Raw genomic sequence first — 14,465 nt, 5'->3', positions numbered from 1 at the left:
CCCCAGCCCAATTAGCAGGAAGGCACTTAATGAGCGGTGTTCCCAGCCGGCACTGCAGCCTCACCACGCCCGCGCAGCACCGCGGAACTCCCCGGGGGGGGTGTGTGTGGCATCTGGGGGGGGGGGGGGGCTGGTTATAAGTGCATCGCTGCCGCGGCCACCGCAGCCCCCCCGCCCCCCGCCGTAGCTGCCCGCCCCGCGCAGCCCGGACCCGCCCCCGCGGCAGACGCCGAGCGCCGCGTAGCGCCGCGTAACGCCGCGGATGCCCTCGGCCGAGCGCTCGCCTCCGTCGCGGCCCTGCCCGGGCTGCCGGGGGGGGCAACAGGTAGGGGGTCCCCCCCGCCCCCGCGCAGCCTGTTCCTCCCCTCCGCACAGCCTCCTCCCTTTCGCTCCCCACTGGCACAGCTCCCCCCCCCCCCCCCCCCCTCCGCCTCCCTCCGTACCCCTCTTGCACAGCTTCTCCCCTTCGCACCCCCCTCGCGCAGCACTACCCCGCCCCCCCCCCCGGTTCACAGACACCCCCCCCCCCCCCTTATCTTTGCACGCCGCTTGCACAGCCCCCTGCACCCCCCTTGCACGACCCTTCCCTTTGCACCCCCCTTGCAGAGCCCCCTTTGCACAGCTCCCCTCTCCTTCGCACCCCTTCCGCGCGGTGCCCCCCGTTGCAGAGGCTCCCGCCTTGCACCCCCTCGCGCACCCCCCCCCCCGTTTCATAGACTCCTCTTACCTTTGCGCCCCCTTTACAAGGCACCCCCCCTTGCACAGCCCCCTTCCCCTTTGCACCTCTCTCGCAGAGCCCCCCCTTTGCTCTCCCCTTGCACAGCTCCCCTCTCCTCGCCCCCTCCCGTTTGCACCCTCTTGCAGACCCCCCCTCCCCTTTGTGCCCCCTTTGCACAGCTTCCCCTCTCCTTGCCCCCTCCTTTTTGCCCACCCTCGCAGACCCTCCCCTTCCTTTTGTCCCCCTTGCAGGACCCCCTTTGCACAGCTCCCCCCAAACCTTGCAGACGCCGCTTCCCTTTACACCCCCCCCCCCCCCCCCCCCTTGCAGGGCCGCCTTTGCCCAGCTCCCCTCTCCTTGCAGACCCCCTCCGCCTTGCACAGCTCCCCTCTCCTTGCCGGCGACCCCCCCCCCCCCCCTTGCAGACCCCCATCCCCTTTCCCCCCCCCCCCTTGCAGGGCCCCCTTTGCACAACTCTCTTCTCCTTGCAGACACCCCCCCCCCTCCCGCCTTGCACAGCCCCCCTCTCCTTGCCCGCCCCCTCCCCTTTGCCCCCCCCCCCCCCCCCCCATCCTTGCAGGGCTCTCTTTGCATAATTCCCTTCTCCTTGCAGACCCCCCTCCTCTCTGCCCCCCCCACCTCGCACAGCTCCCTCTCCTTGCCCACCCCCCCTCTCCGCCCCCTCGCCCCGCCCCTCGCCCCGCCCCCTCCCCCTCGCGCGGCTCCCTCCGGCAGCCCCCCCAGACCCCCGCCCGCCCCCCCCCCCGGCGCTCGCTCACCTCTCTCCTCCTCTTCCTCCCTCCCCCAGGCCAAAATCCTGCACATGATGGACGACAACAAGCAGCTGGCGCTGCGCATCGACGGGGCGCTGCAGGCGGCGGGCCAGGAGGTGACGGCGCTGCGCGCCGAGCTGGCCGCCACCGGCCGCCGCCTGGCCGAGCTGGGCAGCGACCCGGCCATGGAGCACGGCCCGCACAGCGCGCAAGGTGGGTGCACGGCCCCCCCCGGGCTCCCCGGCTGCTTGCGGTGGCTGCGGGGCGGGGGGCGTCCCGTCGGGATGCGGCGCCGCCCCTGCCGGCCGCCCCCCCCCTTTGGGGTCTGGCAGGCACCGAATGACTTGTTCGGCTCCAGCCCCCCCCCCCCCGCCCCCCCCCCGGCACGCTGCTGAACTCGCCGGTGCCCCCCCCGCCCGCCCGCCCCCCCCTCCCTGGTACCCCGGCTCCCATTACCGATTTCGTAATTCGGTAGAAAAGCAGCCATGTTACCGCCGCCCCCCGCCCCCCCGGGGCTGGCGGGGGGGGCTGCGGGGAGCCCACCGCCCCACCGGGCAGCACTCGTGGTGGGCTGGGTCTCAGGGGGAAGGGCTCGCCCAGACGCGCCCCCCCCTCCCCATTTCCCCGTGCATGCATGCCCCCCCCCCCCGCTTCTCCATGCACACCCCCTGCTTCTCCATACATGCATGCGCCCCTCCCCCCATGCATGCTCGCACCCCCCCCAGCGCACACACACAACCCCCATGCACGCATGCCCCCTCCCATGCACACACACCCCTCCCTCAAACCCCCCAAAAGTTGTCACCAGGCCCCAGAGCTGGGGTGCGGGGGGAGCAGGGAGTGATCATTGCCCCCAGCTTCGGGGGGGAGGGGGTTCACCAGTGGGGCCCGGGTCGCTCCTGCCCTGGTCCAGCACTCACCTGGCTGAGCCCTGCTGTGACCTGCGAACCAGGGGGATGCTGCCATCGCTCTTACCTCAGGAACATTTGCATTCAAATATATACGTGTATATATGTATTTACCAAATAATTACAGGCTCGCATGGCAATTCACCCTGCAGCAGCCTGGGTGTCAGAGCAAAAATTAGTGCAAGCCCTTCTCTTCCCCGATAACTGAATTTACACCTGCGTGATAAAAACGTCGGTAGCTGTTATTTACTCGTTACTTATTTACTGTGAGTATCTCGGTGCGGTGGCTGGGCGTTGTTTAACGGCCACGTTTTGGTTCGGCTGTAGCTCTCCAAAGGCAGCCGAGCTCTCGGTGGGCATCGCCGCTCCCAGTGGGCTGCGGTGGCCCTCCCAGAGTTTTGGTGGTGGCAGCATTAATGCAGATTGATTTAGAAGGATTAAACTGTGGATTTGTTCCATCCAGCCTGTTTTATTTTGCTGGTTTGGTGGCAGGGGGGTGTGGTGCGTGAATTCCACTTGTTAAACAAAGTTAATCCATCCTCAGGGGCTGGACCTGGCAGAGCCTCCCGGTAGCCGCAGGTGCGTGGCGAGTAAAGTTCCGTGCGCACTCAGGTATTTTTGGAACTGGTGTGTGTAGGTCCCTGTCGGGTGATGTGAACCGCACCCTGCCGGGTACCATGTCTGGGCTGCCCAGGCGCTTTCTGATATAAAAATCTGCTGAAAGGGCAGCCGGAGAATGCCTTCATCTGCCAGAGCGGGATCGGGAATGCAGCTGGTGACATGCTGCGGAGCGTGCCGGCGTGGATGTGGGAACGCAGCAGGTAACATCCTCCGGCTGCTCGCGCCCCGAGCTGGGGCTGTGCTCGGGGGATCGCTCCTTTTCCTCTCCAGGAACCTTTGGGCGAGAGGTGTGTGTTGTTGCACTCGTGTGCCTTTGTTCCCGCAGCGTGCCCTGGCAAGGGAGGGATGTGTCTGTGGTGCTCCGAGGGTCGGGGGCTCTTTTTTTTTCTTTTCGTCTGAGATTTTCTGATCTGTTGGTGTGATGGAAAAGCTCCTCTTTGGGTTCCTTCACTGTCGGTGTGATGGAAGCCAGTCAGTAGGCTGTAAAGGTGCCCAAGCAGCATCCTCCGGTGCCCAGAGCACGCGCTTGATGACTACAATTACACGTGCTTTGGAGTTGCGAGGTCCCCGTAAGCACTGGCAAGGAGCGGTCCCAGCTTCAGCCGGGTGCGAGAGCAGTACCTTTGGTGGCTGCTGAACTTGCTGGAGGGTTCGCTCCATCTTCCCATTCTTAAGTCTGGCAAATTTGGCTCGGCGTGCTGGTGTGGGGGAGCTAGGAGAGAGGATGGATCCCTAATGAGGTGTGACTCCGTGGCCTTGTAGCTATAGATGTGTGTTTATTCTTCCCCCGGTAGTTTAAGAGGCTGTTACTTAAAAAGTGATGTATCCAGCCACATACCACTGCTGGTGTAACAGAAGCCAATCAATTAAATGTAAAATTGCCTTTGAAGAGCATTGTGTTCATCATGCTTGCTGAGGAGAAGGGGGAGAGTCCTTGGTCTCTGCAAACCCTGCCGATGAGATGCGCTCTCTGTTTTGGGTTTCCTCCCCGAGTTTGGTGCGGTTGTTTATGTACTGCCATAAACGCTCTCCTACATCACTCCGTGTTTGTCTCGGCAGGCCCAAGATATCTGTAGCAAGCCTTATGCTTTTCGTCAAGGATTCTGAGACGACGTTCAGAAGGATGGGGTGAAAACAAGTGTCTCTGAATAGCTCCGCTGTTGTGTGTCTCCGGAGTAGGAGAGCTGCCAAGCTGTCTGGTTTACACAGAGATGCTCAAGGCAGGCAGGAGGCTGGTGAGCTGGGAGGGCAGCCGCTCGCTCACCTGCATGGGCGAACACTGGGTGCACTGGTGGGGCTGGGGTGGCTGCTGGGCATGGGGCGGGGATCTGGGGTGCTCCGGGTGGAAAAGCACAGGGCAGGATCGTCATGTCCCTCTGCTCCTGGTGGGAAGGAGCTCGGGGGTCTCACTGCTGCTGGCAGGGGCTGCGGGTCAGTCCCGAGTCGTGTGGAAGGAGGTAAGTGCGTGCCTCTGTGCTGTGCTCAGTCAGCAATTAGTATGGTGTGGTCTTTGTGTAATTACGGTGCAGCTTGAGACAGCTTGAGGTAGTAACTGCCCCCCTTTGTGCGCACCGAGGCTTCTCTCTGCTGTAACGTGCTGGTTTTGCAGCGGCGAGGTATGCTCCAAGGGCCTGCTCCACGCAGTCCAAAACAAAACTGGGAGAATTCAGCCAAGAGGGAGAGCAGGAGTGGAGGGTGGGTGTGAGTGGGTGGGTAGGAATGGAACTTATGTATTGTTACAGTCCTTAGCGTGAGTGTTAATCAGTCGAACCTCTCAGCCCTGACAGTCTTCTTTTTAAACAGCGGCTTTGCTGGAAGAAGTGTCCTGGCTGCAGCCCCTGCCCCAGCCTGGATGCAGAGTGGGTGGAAATTGGTACTTCATGTCCGCGGCGCTCAGCGCAGCGGTTCCAGCCAGCTCTCGGTGACATCGCCGGAGCTGCATGTCAGCATGCTCGTGTTTGAATTCTCATTTGAATGAGTATTGGTGGAATTAATTGGGAGCACAAGGCATGCCCCGTGGTCTGGGTCAGGCTGCGGCAGCGGGGCAGGATGCTGGGAGCGAGGGGAGGGATGCAGGTAGGCAGGCAGAGCATCGCAGGCAGCGGTGGCAGCTGGAGGGTGAGCAATGGCCCCGTTCACACTGCAGGCACCGCTGGGCGCTTGGCTCGGGGCCTTTGCTGAAGCTACACCTGTGCCTCCACTTGCTGGAGTGAGAGCAGCATCCATGGGGAAATGCAAAGTTTGGGTGCAAGGACTCGCCGCATTGAATCGAGCGGTTGGTCCATTTAGCCTCGTGTTTTTGCTTGAGTCCCCTTTCCGCATTAAATGAAAAACATCTTAATTAATTACTGTTGGTAAAGTGCTTGAAGGTGTAAAGCGCAATCAATAGCTAAGTGTTATTAGTAAGACGTCGCTCAGCATTCAGCATATCTCTCTGCCTGTTCCAGAGCATCACGGCATGCGGTGGTCACAGCGTCCCGGCTCGCGTGGAGCTGGGTGCGATGGTGGGGATGGTGTTTGCCTGATGCTGCCACAGTTCACCTGGGAAGGGAGCCGGAGCTGCACCCTGCTCCTGGAATCAAGGATTTCTCCTTGCTGCACGGTGATCTGGGGCAGGCGCAGTGTAAGAAAGGTTTCAGTCGTGTCTTGGTGGCTGGTGATGCCAAAGGGCCAGGAGGACCTTTATGCTTGTGACAGCCTAAAATAGAGTTTTCTCGTTTTCTCTTTGATCTCTGTACACTTCCATAGCTACAATGCAAAGACTTTGACTTTTGCCCGGGAGGCAATCAGTTACCTCTGTGCTGTTGCTATTTTGCGAGTAATCATCTCAGGCTGCTGAAAATGTACCATTCTCATCTTTTCAGAAATCATCCCTGCTATTTGTTCTTCCAGAGCTTGAGAGCTGGTACTGTAAAGGGACCTGAGGAGTTGGGATGCTGCTGTCCAGTTGTGTATGGGGAGTATTTTTGCACCATGCTCATGGCAAGATCAAGGTCTTGGTGTACTGTTACTCTAACCATTTCCTACTTCATTTACCTCTGTCCCGCATAGTTCATGGGGTGAGGGAGCAATTAGTTTCATGCTCTGGAACACTTGCATGCTCTGGGAGACAAATGGCGAGGCAGCAGCACTCACGTGGCTGTTTTGGATGCAAGGAACTAGTTTGCAGGTAGCGCGTCAGGTCCCTGTTACATCTTAATCTTTGAGGATGTTAACTTAAAATATCATTCCTGGAGCTTTCCTATTCAAAAGCCTCGTCTGGCATGGTTAGCGTAATGTTTAGGTTCTCATTCCTTTAGGGTCCGTCCAGGGGAGCTGTAGTGAAGCTCCTGAGGATGAGTAAGCTCAGGTCAGCTCTGAAGTTGAAGGAGGACTTAATGCGGGGTGTCTGACTCCCCGGTTTGTAGCGCAGCCACACAGAGGTCTGGTGTTAGATTTGCAGGGGGGGAGGGGTAAGTAGTCCCGGTCTTAAACTCGGGGAAGATTAAGGGTGATTTTGTCCGTTGGATTCAGGCACTCAGACAGCCGCTGGTGGGGCTGGGTGTCCTCCAGAAGGACAGCCTTTCCTCCCATCACTTATTCTCTGTTACTCCAGGTATGTTGGTGTTCTCGGGCACTGGGGCCAGGTGATGCAGGAAGATCTGCATCCTTAACATGAAGCTCTCTGAGAGGCCAAAGGGGCTTGGCAGCTGGGGGGGCTTGTTGCCCAGCCTGAGAGCAAACATCTTTCCTTGAGCGGTCCGCGCTCCTCTCCTTGCACCCAAGTGCACGGCTATAAATTAGACATTGAATGTCAGTGCTAGCGCCATAGACTGCAAAGTGTCAGTCTCAGTCTTATTAAAATCCAATTCTCATCATTTCTAGTTGACAGCGAGGTGGGAGCTAAGGGCTGTAGGTGCTGCCACAGCAGCGTGCCCCTGCTGCCGGACCAGGCTGTGAGTCCGTGCGAATGGGCTCAGGGAGCTGCCTCACAGTCTGGTCCTTTCCTCTTGCTGTGTGCTTTTTTGCTCCAGTCTTGATGGCTGATGCTTTCAGGTATGGAGATGGATTTTGTGGAAGCAACAGGTCTGGAGACCTCAAGCTAGGCAAGTGCATGCTTTGGTGTCTGGAGGTGCGTGCTGTGTTAGCAGGAGGGCGAACGGGATTAGGGTTTTTTGAAGGATAAGGAGCAGCTCTGAGCTGTCTCACCAGAATGCAGACATCGAATAAGCACTTTTGAAAGCATTGGCTGAAGTACTTTTCAGAGTCAGTTTGTTTGCTGGAGCTGCCAAGGGGAGGAAAAGCTCTTCCCAAGGTTTTTCTCGTGCGCTCCTGGCCACAATGGGTAACTGGAGGCTGGGGGATGCAAGGGTGAGGGTCTGGGGCTGCCTCCCCCAGGGCGAGGGGCTGAGGTTGAGCAGTGGTGACAGGCTGTGAACCAAGGGGACCTGAGATAACAGAGGCTTTAGCGGAGGACAATGCATCGCCGGGTAAGAACAACTTGGCAGAGGTATTGATTGTGATTGAGTGTGACACTGGCTGGAAGCGGCAGCTCCCGGGGACATCCTGGTAGTCCAGTGCCCCTCCGCCCAGCTCTGCCTGTTCGGCTTCGATAATCTGATAAATTGCTTATTTCTCTAATCTCGTTAGTCCTGTCCTTCCCCAGGTCCCTGGGAGCAGCCGCCGGGATGGGGACAGAGCTGGCCGTGTGCGGTGCAGGCAGGCTGCTCCCACCTAGGCTCGGTGTGGGTGGCTTTTGGGGCACGTTTCTGGTTTTTGGCTGTGCCTGGTAAAGTGATGTGCCTGTGTCTGAAAACTGCTGAGTTGCAAAGACCCCTGCTTTTGAGTGCAGGAGGCAAGCTGCAGCAGAGACCGGTTTTGCGTAGAGCACCTGGTGAGAAATGAGCTCTTGTCGTTTGGATTTCTGACACCTGCACAGCATGAGAGCTGCAGCGGGCAGGGCCCTCTTTGCCCCGAGAAATGGAAAAAAAGCTCTTGAGTTTTCCTTTCCAGGTGTGTGGTCAGCCACAGATTTTAAGTGCACGCAGCACCATGGCTCGAGTTTGCTTTCGGATCGCTGGGATGGTGGGGAAGGAGCGAAGATGCCTGCAGGAAGATGAAGGGGAGGGGGGTGCTGTCTTAAAGGCATCGTGGCTCTCCTGTGGGCACCCACACCGGAACCCTGGGAGACGATCAGCCTTGTCACTGAAGAAGGAAAAGGGGCTGAGTGATGCTCTGCTCTGCTGCGGTGTGGTTGAGGGCTGGGCTGGATCCCCCTCTCAGAATCGTCCGTGTCTCTTGCTGCTTCCGCAAACTTTTTTTTCTGGGAGGAGCATCTCTTCCGAGGACATCCATGAATCTTGCCCCTCTTGGTTCTTCCAGAGTCATTCTGCCTTGCATCTTTTCATGCTGCTTCTCCCTCTGAATTAAAATTTCACAGGCTTTGCAGGCTGCATCTGGGAGCTGAACCTTCAGGGCTGTCTGTTGGGGAGCTGGCATGGCTGCTGCCATCCCCAGGGACGCGCTTCTCTCCTGTGCAATCTCCGCTTTATTGTCCCACTGCACTGGGTGGCATCCGGAGGAGAATTCCACACCTCTCTGTCACCTCCTCTCTCATGAGAGTGTGCGCCCTCCCTCATGGGGAGTTAAATTGCCTTTCTGCAGAAAATGGCATGCACTGGCGAGAGGGAATTAGTGCTTGGTGTGAATACGAATGATATGTGTGATGTAAAGAGAGCGAGCGAGCACAATGCCGTGCTGATGCCAATCTTTGGGATTTTCTCTGACTCCTTTTTGCAACGGCAATCAAACCCCGAGAGCTAACATTGCTGCAGAGAAGTAGGTTTTGCAGAGAAGATGAAACAGAGCTTGTGCCGCTGCTGCGGCGGGTTGAGGCCATTGACAGCATTTGGGCTTTGTAACCGAGAGCCTGAGACCTGCGTCTCATCTGCCTTTTTTAAATTCTTACAAAAACGCGGATTTGCAGAAGCAGACCTGTCTTGCTGATAGTAACAACCCACGCTAGCCCGGGCGTTCACTTGCCAACCAGATCCCTTGGCCACCTTACAGCTGGAGTGTTTTCCCACAGTGGGCGCAGGCAAGCATGCACGGCATTTAAGCAGGGAGACGATGACAGACGAAGGCTGGCAGCCTAACCGCATGCTTCTGCTCCAGCCCGTTACTTTTAACCAAACTGTCCATCATCCCCCCCTTGGAAATTAACTGGGAAAAATAGTGTGGGGTTGCCAGTGGCCTTCACCCAGGGGCTGAATGGGAAGCCCAGCGCTGGGTCTCAGCAGTCGCTGTACAGCAAGCTCGTTGCCCTCAATGACAGCCTCCCCTGCTCCTTTTTAGCAGCACAATATCAAAAAATGCTGAAGTTGGTGCTGGGTTCTTGCTTAGGCGTGCACGAGAGCATTGCGAACCCTTCAGGTCTTTGCAAGCTCCTGGTTTTGGTACTTGGGTGGTTTGCACGGTTTCTGCCCTCCCATTGTAAAGTGGGATTTATTTGTTTTTTTTCCAGGATATTTCTGATTGCTGTAAGATGCTGTTGCGGTTGAAATTTGCTGTAGGCGCACAAGCATGGGAAGCGTTAGCCTGTGTTCCAGGGAGCTGTGCTGTGTTAGGGGTGGAAAGCAAAGCAAATTGATTTGAGGAATAGATTTGAGAAACTTACCTTTGATGTCTAGATTTAGACAGTCTAGGTGCTCCCTTAAGTTGCGGGAGGGGAAAAAGAATGTCCTAGAAGAAACCTAAAGGGCTGCTGTAAAGGTTTTAGTGGGCTATACAGAGATTTTCATCAGGAAGATCTCCAAACGCAGCTGCATTTTGGATTTTGCGTAGCAGCTGCCCCATGATGGGAGAGCCGGGAGGGCACAGCGCGTTTCAGCCCGACTGTCGCATGCTGCTGCGTGAGAGCTGGGCATGAGGGTGATGCTGGGGGGCACCCTGGGGTCTCTTTTCGGCTCGGGAGCAGAGCCCAGCTCTGAGTTCCTTGTGGGGCATCAGGAGCTCCCTGGGAGCCTAACAGCATCGTTCTGTGATTTTGTGTGATAACAGCACGTTCAGTAAACAGATTTTTCATCCTGCAATGGCAAAATGTTCTGTGTGTGTGTGTGTGTTTGGCATTATTTTTCCTAGCCTGAAATGTGCCCAATTCTTTGCTTTTATGTGTGTCAGTTATTGCATCGTCTGCTCAGCCAAAACCTGTTGTTTATCCACCTGCAGATACTTAACGTTAATTTCATGAACTTTTATATCCCCCATAATGCATCCAGAGTTGCTAAATGACTTTGCCCAAATTTGCTGTTATTTCTTCCCTACTGAAGTCACGGCTCGGGCAGGAGCGGGGGAACCCCTTCAGGCGGAGGCGCGGCGTGCTCCCCACCATGTTTGCATCCTGTAATTGAATCTGCAAAGATTGTTGGTGTCATCCTTGGGCACGGAGCTGGTTTTTCTGTTCAAATAAGCTTTGGTTCCCTGCGTGATCTGCCTTCGTGGCCGAGGGAGGTCCAGAGCTGGGCGAGAGGGCTGGGCAGTGGAGCTCCTGCATTTCCATGGGAAGCAGGGGAGCTGCTGGGGCTGGAGCTGTGCAGCTCCTCGGGAAACATCATCAAAACGGAAAGTTCATAGCGACATGGGACTGAGAAACCACAGAAAGGCCACCCATTTAGCAAAAAAAGTGGTATTTAATGCCGTGAAGGCATATTCTGGAGTAGCATGTTGTAAGATAAGCAAAACCACTCCAGGATTTATTGATTACAAGGTACCCAGGCAGTTGGGTTGGCTTCAGGGGGGATTGCTGCCGGGGTCCGGAGCCCTGGTGCTTTGGTGCACGGGTGCTGCTGGTGGGCTGTGGGAGCTGCTGGGAAAGGCGGTGGTCCGGAGAGGAGCGGGACAGCAATCCCCTGTGCTGGAGCAGGGGTTCAAGCTGCTGCTGCGCCTTCCTGCTGCCGTGCTCGTGTCCTTGCAGGGCTTTGCTCCAGCTCGGGGACTTCAGCTTCCTGGAGTCCCCTGCCAGCTGCTGAGGTGTTGTTGGAGCTGTGGCAGCCTGCAGCGGGCATCCTTCCCCGGGAGCACGAGGTGGCTCTGAGTGCCGCAATTTATTGCTGCTTTCAGGCAGAGCAAAGCTTAAAAAGCACTTTGCATTTTTGCCACCTTTGCAGAGAACCTTTTTATGTGCTGTTCCTCCTTGGACGTGCATCATTTCCAGGGTATTTTGGTAAATTATCTAATTTAGTGTATCCTCCACCCTGCTTGTTGCTGTGGTTTCTGAGTGCATTCATTAGGGACCAGTGTGATTTGGAGTGTAATTCCTCTGATGGGTGCATTTGCTCTGCAGCAGCAGAACGTCTTTGATTCAGCATTACATGTATGGCGAGATTAATGGGAAGCACTTTACTAAATAGGTTTGAATACTTTGTAGGTTCCTTAAAGATTCTTTTCTTTTTCATTTAAATGCAGCTGTATTATCTTGAGCTGAGGTTTATTTGATGCTGTTGTGGTTTGCGGACCATAGTGCTCCCTGCGCTGCGGGGTTGAACTGGTGCGCTCCAGAGCATCTGGAGCTCCTGGAAGTAGCCCGATGCTAAATCTGGGTGTATGGCTGTGATTATTTTATATTCATTTTACTTTGACGGAGGGAGGTGGGGTGGGGATGGACACATGCATAAAAAAAGCCATGAGAGCTCTGCCTGTTAATTAGTCCAACAGTAGCGTGGTAATGACCACCCTGCAGGATTAAAAACCCATATGCAGGTAACGCATTAACTTGGCTTGCTGGCAGCAGTAGATGATGCAGCTAACCTGGCTTCATGCCCAGCATCATCTCAGGCTGGGGGCTTCAGGTCACCCTGATACCTTCAAACATGCCAGCGGTGGATCCTCCAGTGTATTCTGAGCTGGGAGCAGCTGAGCTTTTGGGCTCTCTTGGTAAACTATCTGCGCCTTGAAGACTTGCTGCGATTTATGCCCATTCCTTTTAGTTGCAGCTGTACATAAAGACTACTCCAAATGGGGGGAGATTTTGCTTAACTGCAGTTTTTGCGAGGCCGCTCTTGTTTGCTAATTCATTTCTGGTCGTTACTGCCGGTACAAGTACAAGCTCATTTTTGCAGCAGTGTTTTGCATCTTTCTTGGACTTGAATCGGCAAATCCGTGTTTGTGACAATTCGGTGAGGAGAGGGGAAGTGGAAAAATCGGAGTGATGCTCTGAAGATAATTTTGTTCTTTCTTTTTTTTTTAATATATATCCATGGTCAAAGACACATATCCAACCAAGTATCTTGAGTGGGAAGGATGAGCTGGGTATTGCTGGCTACAGGTGGACGGCATGGATGGATGTAGTAGCACAGATAACCAGGAGATTACTAAACATACTCTGGTTCCTCTGGGGCGTGTTTTCAGTGTATCTTGAGTTTCTTTAGGTGTGTGTACACAGTTCAGAGGGTAATACCATGAATTAGACCAACAAGAAAGACTAATAAAGAAGTATAACCCTCTGTAGTATACTAGGTTTATCCCTGATAAGCAGAGCTGCTCTAGTCTCATCTGAAATCTATGTATATGTCATGAAGAGAGCAGTAGGAACTCAGTAATTAATATCACCAAAAAGTTTTCATCATTTTTTCTGTTGCAAACGAGTAAAAAAAATGGTAAGGAAAATATACCCGCACAGAACTTTGAATGAATATAGGATACAAGGGCATACAATAGGACACAAAAAGAAAGATTTTTTTTCCTTTATCCCAGTCTATTGAGAAAGAAGGGTGGGGAGAGGAGCTGTGGGATGCAGTGAATGCTGTGGCTGAGACTTGAACTAGAGGAGGGTGTCAGCTGCTGGCCTGTGGGTCGTCCCCTTGCCCCTTGGCTTTTGCAGGCACCCTGCAGTGCTGGTCCAGGGCCCTACCCAACACGTATGCCATGTCAAAAAGTCCACTTCTGCCTCTGCCTGCCGGCACGGCTGCCATGAGCCTCGGGGCTGGGGGTGGGAGCATGTCCCATGGATGCTCAGACAAGCGCTGTGCAAACCACTGGGGTGTATCCGTGCACTCACACTGGAGCTGGGTGAACATGGTCCTGGGCAACATACACAGCCATTTCTTTCTGAATTCGAGGCACGGGTAGGGCGGCAGGCAGCGTGAGAGCTCGCGTGCTGCTCCGTTTCCTAACGCAGAGGAGGGGTGTGCAGGAGAGGTGGGCTGTGCTGGGTGTTGGTAAGAGCATCGTCACAATGGGGTGCTGGTCAGGTGCTGAACTCCGTAAACACGAGTGTGGTGCCTGTCTGTGTGACAAGTGCCGTCGCTAACAAGGAATCCTAACGAGGAGCCGCTGGGCGCATGGCCGTGTTGGGCTGGGATCTGCGCGCCGCAGTTTCCTTCCTGCCTGCTCCTTCGGGCAAGCACAAACTTGCTCTGTTAGTTGTTTCACCTCTTACAAATGATGGCTAGCAGGGAAGGTTAGCTGCTTTCTGATCAACTCATAAAAATGTGTGTATATATATTTAATTTTGATATATATTTTTATTTTTTGATTTATTTTTATGGCGGAGAACAGCAGTACAACTTTGCTGTGGATGGGGACCTGTGCTGGGATTTTTATCTTTGCTCTTCAGCATTTCCTTTAAGCTTATTTGCATGAGGTTGAACTGCTAAGCAAATGTTCCCCGTGTTTTAACCTGTTGCACAGCTACGCCGTGCCTTCCTTCGTCAGCCTGCTGTGCAAATGAAGGCAGATAACCGGAGCTCCCCTTGTGCGGATGCGCTCGCAAACAGACCGAAAGCAGCGAGGTCCTTACCGGCACCTCGCCGATAAAACGAGGGCACAGAAGCCCTGGCGCGGACCCACATTTTCTACTTATTTGGAGATTAAGAGCTCTTGAGGCTCTGGTTTGTTGTGAAAGTTAATTGCGAAGCCCTTGAACCTTGGCAGGGCTCCCGCGCTGAGGCTCGTCATGCCCCAGCTGAGCCCTCCGACAGGTATGGCTCTGCCCAGGCTGGTGGCCAGTGGCCACCGGTCCCTCCAGTGGGCATCTCTCCCAGGCACCGGGGACGTTCCTGGGGAGCCGAGTGGTCCTCGGGCAATGCTGGTCTCTCCCCGCCGCCTGAGCCGGGTGGGAGGTGAGATGGCACCACCCGGAATGTTAATCCCTCCCACCGGCTGCAGCACTGCTGAGGCACCGCGGCAGCTTAATTAAAGGTTGCGTTTGATGAAGGCCGTTGTGCTTGCGTCAAGTGACGTCTGGAGGTACCTGTGAGCCGAGTTGGTTCCTCAAGGGTGTTCCCAGCGCGCCCCCGGGACCCACGCGAGGAGGCATCTCCCCTGTCGGGGCACCCCGCAGCATCCGCTGGGACCTTCCCGGGTCTCCTGGGGTTGTGACCCATGCCCAGGACCCCGGAGCGTTCGGGTTGATCCTGCAGGTGGAGGCGGGAGGTGCAGTGCTGTCAGGCGACCTGCCTCTTCATGCTT

General features: G+C 55.8%; 1 protein-coding gene across 2 annotated transcripts in view; it reads left to right on the top strand.

Annotated features, from left to right (window-relative positions):
* The window catches only part of KAZN (kazrin, periplakin interacting protein), a 225,788-nt gene that overhangs the window by 135,474 nt on the left and 75,849 nt on the right, over positions 1 to 14,465 (top strand). Inside the window, exons 1-2 of one of the 2 annotated variants that reach the window (XM_056331913.1) lie at positions 221 to 325; positions 1,527 to 1,704. In XM_056331913.1, the coding sequence (XP_056187888.1) occupies positions 263 to 325; positions 1,527 to 1,704 (241 nt within the window). In that variant the 5' untranslated portion in view covers positions 221 to 262. Of the gene's footprint in view, positions 1 to 220; positions 326 to 1,526; positions 1,705 to 14,465 lie in introns of those variants that run through there. The other variant, XM_056331912.1, reaches the window with a different exon arrangement.

This window comes from Falco biarmicus, chromosome 3 (assembly GCF_023638135.1).
Source record: "Falco biarmicus isolate bFalBia1 chromosome 3, bFalBia1.pri, whole genome shotgun sequence".
NCBI lineage: Eukaryota > Metazoa > Chordata > Aves > Falconiformes > Falconidae > Falco > Falco biarmicus.
This window is presented reverse-complemented; position numbering and strand designations above follow the sequence as displayed.